At 37.7% G+C, this 6,616-nt stretch overlaps 1 protein-coding gene across 1 annotated transcript in view; it reads right to left on the bottom strand.

Annotated features, from left to right (window-relative positions):
• Positions 1-523: 523 nt before the first annotated feature.
• LOC116969262 (ras-related protein Rab-18-B) overlaps positions 524-6,616 on the bottom strand; it is a 71,332-nt gene continuing 65,239 nt past the window's right edge. Inside the window, exons 6-7 of the mRNA XM_033016147.1 lie at positions 2,848-2,914; positions 524-2,515 (exon numbers count right to left, since the gene is read on the bottom strand). Coding sequence (XP_032872038.1) covers positions 2,343-2,515; positions 2,848-2,914 — 240 coding nt within the window. The 3' untranslated portion in view covers positions 524-2,342. The remainder of the gene's footprint in view (positions 2,516-2,847; positions 2,915-6,616) is intronic.

Here is a 6,616-nt window from a genome sequence, read left to right as displayed (position 1 = left end):
ACGTATCTCTTGTTATCAGCCTAGATCCCAGAATTTTGAGACTGAATCTCTCTCCCTCAACATAGAAAGAGACCCATTGAGTCTATACAGGTTTTCAAAGCAATTCTATTTCTTCCACTATATTTTGACATATCTGAATTTTGTGCAACTCAATGTAACTGATTGGAACATTTTTATACATCTTGAACTTCAACATGAGACATCTGGTTCAATGTTCTATAGCACCTCTGCGAATCAGATTGAGATGCATCTTGTGAAGTTATGATATCATCATACGTGGCAAACCCAATTAGTTCCTCAAGTTCAAGAAACTTTATGCCCCTATAATTGGTTTTCAAAAGTTGAACTAGGGATGAGAGGGGAAGTAGGGGTATGGAGAGGGAAAGGAACTGGTGGTTGAAATTAGTTTAACCAACGTACCTTTGTTGTAACCCCAGTATTTTTAAACAAATGAACACACATTCCTCGGAAAATGACAATTGATAATTTGCCAACAAAATCTACAATTAAAAAAAAGCAAGTATCCTGGAGAAGACTTGTGGAATTTTTATTTATGTACAGTATATATTTTAATGTAATACCTTATGCTATCATTGCAGTAAAACTGTAAAATATTTATGCAAATTATCTTCTGACTATATTTGCACAATGCAATTTACACCATTTTCATTTTTCATTCACATTCCCCAATCTTTAGAGTTCTATATAACTAATTGAAGTCATAATTAAACAGATAATTTAGTGTCTTTAAAATATAGCCAGCACCCTACTAGGATATTATTTTCCTTGTTCAGCAATCTTCTCCAGTCTCCCTCTCTTTTGAAGGGAAAGACGCCAGAGGAGAGCACCAAATTATTTGTCTAACCTTTTGAAATATTCGGACTAATATTCATATGGGATGCCAAGCAAGGTCAGAGTGTTGTTCAAACCTAAAGCATCACTTGTGTCCTGCACACTGAGTCAACAATTGCATATGTAACAGATATGCCACTGTGAAACACTTTGGCACATTTTTATACTTTAAAGGCACAATATAATTACATTTTTTTTAAATATCAACTTGCTCAATCCAAAGTATTTCGCCTTGTTTAGAATCCTATTTAGATACCAAATGTTGTTTCCCCCAAAAAATCAGAGTCGTGCAACTCATTAAAAAAAAAAGAGGAAAAATTAAACTGCACTTCGATTACTTCTTTAATGTCATGTTTATGATAATCTCATCAAATATGCATAAGATAAAATAATAAATAAACACTGAAAGCATACAGTAATAACAGACTTTACATTTTAGTGCTTGACTCAACTTTAACACCTCACTCTCTACAATTCATATTCAACCATAGATCTATATTTCTTAAAAAAATTTCAGAATTACCACTTGAAAGAAAAACTGTAGATTATATGAAAATGTACCTTGCACAATACTCTGAAACATGTGAATATATAATAATGGAGTCTATATGAGTAAGATTGAACAGAAACGTTGACATACAGGGTAATTTAAAGCTAGAATTTTAGAAGAATATTTAAGTATTCAGTTAAATGCAAAGATTACCCATTAACTAAGGCAAACCATTTTCAAAAGATTCAAATCTTTTGGTTGTTATGAAATTGATTTTTACAGGAGGTCTAATTATTCGTGTCAATACTGTAGGCTTTAAAAATCACATGTTTTCAACAACTTAAGAGTTACATGCCACTTATCTTTCTTGGGGCACATCTGTTTAACACAACTGTGGATAAGACAGATTTAAAAATTCTGCTGCGGTGAAAAAACTAAGCAGAATTTTACTAAAAACAATGCGAAACAGAAGTTACGAAGAAACGATTATATTTTAACATCTGATACAAATTTACTCCTCTCTTGCAGTTATGTTTAGTCAGCTAGACTAACAGCAGTGAAAATATAGTTATCTTAAACCATACCAGAATTTGCAAACCATATTAAATATTTGAGACTGGTTTCAGGGAGACAGTAATGTGGTTCAGCACTGAAGTGTGAAAATACACGAAAAAACATCTTGAGACGAGTGGATAGACTGTTTCAAGATGAACCTAGCTTGTATAAACGTGAACACATGAACTTTAACCCTCGTTGATGTGTGCTTTTAAATGTTATTTTCAAATTACAATGTGGTTTGCCACTGAGAAATGTTTTTTGATTGTACCGATTGTAGATTTCAAATTTCTGCATGTCTACAACTGACCTAGCGTTGGTGAATTTCAGGGATGGTTTTATACAACATGAACAAAAGTGTGCAAACTGCAATGTCAACTCTAGAATTTATACAAATGATTCACCAATTATTTAATATTGGCAAGAAGCTGCTGCATCAAGAGTCTTACGGTACTGAGCAATATCCACCACAAGAACTTCCACTGGCATTAGGCGAGTCCGATAGCCGTAGTTTACTATTTTGACTTTCACTTTCCCATAAGCCAGGTGTCTGAATAATCTTTTCAACAAGTTCTTCAAATGCACACTGTACACCATCACGCGTCTTTGCACTTGATTCTGCAAAGTAAATGTTTTAACTGTTTAAAGCAGACCGAGTTTGCACTAAAATTAAAAAAAATAAGACTGAGGAAACATGACAACATCTAAATCGATCATTTCTCATCTATTCATCATGCATCACATTCGTTTCAGATGTGCATTGGTAACTACCTACTTTAAAAAAATAGAAATGCATGGATGAAACAGCCAAATACAAAAGTGTCCAAAAGGACCATTTGTTTTCACTTTATTTTCAGCATTTGCCAATTTCTTTTTCTAGTAGATACCAAATGTTTTTGTAAAAATAAACAGAAAAATTTAAAATAACCTTGACTGAAAGGACAACCTACCTATGAATAACATGGAATGTTTCCTGGCAAACTTCAATCCTTCATTCCGGTCCACTTCACGATTGTCCTTCAACAAAAAAGTTTTTATGTTAATCACCTAAAATACCATCTTTATAAAATTCTAAATAGGGAAAAAATATCCACTGGGTTGGAAAAGAAACAGTAGGGTTGGATTGCGGGTGAGAAAAGTGGGAAACGATTCTCATAGAAAAGTACAGCACAGGAAGGGGCCCTGTAGCCTACAATGACTGTACTGACATAATGCCAAGATAAACTAATATCGTATGATAATAGGACAGGGTTCTTGTTCACTGCGTTATCTTGATCCATATCCCTCCATTTGCTGCATATCCATGTGCCTATCTAAAAGCCTCTTAAACGCTACCTGCCTCTGCCGCCACCCCTGGCAGCATTTCCAGGCACCTACCACCATTTGTGTAAAAAAATGTGCTCCACCCATCTGCTTTAAACATTGCCGCTCTAACCTTAAAACCTTGCCATCAAGTCTTTGACATTTATAACTTGGGTAAATAGTTTTGACTGTCTACCATATGCCTTCTTTACCACTCCATTGTCTACCATTATGCCTATCATAATTTTATATACTTCTATCAGGTCTCCCCTCAACCTCTGGCATTCCAGAGAAAATAATCCGTTTGTCCTCTTCTTATTGCTAATAACCCCTAATCCAGGCAATATTCTGGTGAACCTCTTCTGCACCCTCCCCAAATCCATCCTGTAACGGGTCGACCAGAACTGCATGCTATACTCAAAATGCAGCCTGACCAAAGTGTTATAGACCAAAGTGCATCATGACTTTTTGACTCTTATATTCAATGTCTGATCAATGTAGATGAGTTTACCATATGCCTTCTTTACCACTCCATCTACTTCTGTTGCCACATTCAGGGAGCTATGGACCTGGACCCCAAAACCGCTCTGCACATCTTCTTTTAACTTTGTTGCATTACATTAAAAGCATCATGATTCATCTTTTTGTAAAATTAATTCAATGTTGTTAACAACAGTTTGTGTCGCTTAATTAACATAGATAAAATATCCAAAGAGAATGAAGAGGCTAGGTTGGTTTTCCCTGGAGTGCAGGAGGTCGAGAGGGGACATGAATAATGTATTAAAAATTATGAGGGCTACAGATAGTAGGTATGTTGGAAAGCCTACCTGAACATCGCTGAAAATCTGTCCCAGCCCGTGTGCGCGATTTTGGCGCCGTTTAGAGGGGGACGGGTTTAAAACCCGATTTTCCCTAGGCTGTTCAAATCGATGTTTTTCAGCCTAGTTAATTATTAACGAAAAATCGCTGGAAGATTCCGTAGCTGGAGCTATTTTTAGTTTTAAGGGCTTTCTTTACTTGTTATAGTAGGTTAAAAATTAACCTCTAAATCCGCGACCACCGACAACAGGTCGGATCTCATACAGGGGAAAACGGAAGGTAGGCTGTTTATTTTTACGTTAAAAAGGGCTTCTTAAGATCCCTTTATACAAATTTTAATGTTGCGAGTAGCTAATTTGGGTCCCATTATATCCCGCAGTATTTTACTGGGCATTTGAGGGCACAAATCTACCGCAATGTGAACGTTCTAAACCAGCGCGTTCACAGGATCCCACTAGAAATCTGATTTAAATGGCCATTAATTTACAGCAATTGAACACTAAATTCCTTCCATTTGGCCTATAAATTAATGTAAATGAGATTTAAAAATCATGTTTTATTGTGAATTATTTGTGAATATTATTTGGACACTTAGGCTATTTAAAAATGTTAATCATTTATTAAGAAATGGATAGATGTTTAGATCTAGTAATTGAAGTTTGAAATTAGCTACAATTGGGTAACTAACTAATTATATGCTTTAATTTCAGGTCATCCAAGTAAGATTATTTTATATTTGTTTCAGAATGCTTCAATCTATGATAACTGAAAATTTCATTCAGTTCTCTTAATTTTTAAGAAAGTTATGTGCTTTTGACTGTCCACGATCACAGCTTTTTTGTTATGTCCATAGAAAATCAATAGGGAACAAGATGCTAATTTCCGAGTATGAAAATGGCCATAACTTTTTAAATACTTGAGATATGAAAGTGAATTAGGTGTCAAATTAAACTTCTTTTTATGCTTTATCTGATGGGATAAATTGCAGACATGATTTTTAAAATCTCAAAATGTTGTAACATTGCTAGATAGGGTAAACTTAAGGAAACACCCTATGTCAGCGGTAGACATAAGAGTTGATCATTTAATTGTCTAATGGAACAATGAAATTCGTAATAAAAAGGAACTGCAGATGCTGGTTTATACCACAGATAGACACAAAATGCTGAAGTAATTCAGCGGGTCAGGCAGCATCTCTGGAGAAAATGGATAGGTGACATTTCGGGTTGGGACCCTTCTTCAGTAGTGGGGAGCTGGGGGTGGGGAGGGAAGACTGGAAAAGAAAAAAGACCAGGGCAATATCGGTGCCAATCGAACTGCGAGGTGCAGTTCAACCAATTTGTCAATGGAGGAGGCCCAGGATACAAAGGTCAGTATGGGAATGGGAATTAAAGTGGTTATCAACTGGGAGATCAGTAGGCCTTGGAAGACCGAGAGTAACTATTGAGTGAAACCGTTGCCCAGTCTACGCTTTGTCTCGTTAATGTACAGAAGCTCACATCGGGAACACCAAATGCAGGTTAAAGGCCCAATGGAAGCATGCACAGAATGCATTGAGCTCATTTGGAAGTGATGCCTCGCTATCACTTGAGCTACCACTTGGGTTTTGCCTTGTAGGAGATGATGGCGTGCATACCCAGCTACAGCTGTAGAGTGTTAGACACATCCTCCAATTTACAGGCCAAAGTTCCTTTTAGCCTTTTTGATGGCCTCATTGAGGGACCTGGACTTCTTGAAATAATCTGCGTCACAAGATTTCAATGACCGAGATCTGGAGGGAATAGGGACAGCACTTCACTGTCAGGTGTTCCAGCTGTGGGGAGCAGTAGTTGGACAGGACCACTACATCTGAGTGGACAGCTTCGCCTTTCTCTTTTCAGATTCCTCTGTTCGGTCCATGGAGAAACCACCGGGCTAGAGGGCTGTGTATGGGGAGCTCAAGAGGAGCCATGTCTCTGTGAAACCGAGGGCACAGCATTCCTTTATCTCCCTTTGATAAAGCAGCCTTGCTCTTAAGTCCCCAACCTTATTTGTTAGAGACTGTACATTGGCCAGTAGGATGGTAGGGAAGTGGATTCATCGTCCCCTTCAATCTTACTTGCAAGCTACATTTCCAAGCACAATAGAGGCTTCCCCAGCATTTCCAGGCACTATATTTCTTTTAAGTGCAATCCTCCGTGAGATCAGAGATTCCCCTGCCATTGGGAAATCTCTTACAATCAGTAACTCCGTTGCCGTTGGGAGATCGTGATCGAGCTAATCCATAGACATGGACTAGTAACTTGGCAGTTACAGCAATGATTTGCGCTGTTTCTTTCATCCAGATCAGTTCAGAACCTCTATATATTTGATCCGATCCTGCTGTGCTGCTTGCAAAATGTCATCACAGTACGCCGCTATTTTTTCCCCAAGTGACCTCCCCACCATCGAAGGGATCTATTGCAGTCGCTGCCTCAAAAAGGCTGCCAACATCATCAAAGACCCACACCATCCGGGTCACACACTCATTTCACCGTTGCAATCGGGAAGAAGGTACAGGAGCCTGAAATCTGTAACATCCACGTTCAGGAACAGCGTCTTCCCTACAGCCATCAGGCT

Source organism: Amblyraja radiata, chromosome 2 (assembly GCF_010909765.2).
Source record: "Amblyraja radiata isolate CabotCenter1 chromosome 2, sAmbRad1.1.pri, whole genome shotgun sequence".
NCBI classification, from domain to species: domain Eukaryota; kingdom Metazoa; phylum Chordata; class Chondrichthyes; order Rajiformes; family Rajidae; genus Amblyraja; species Amblyraja radiata.
This window is presented reverse-complemented; position numbering and strand designations above follow the sequence as displayed.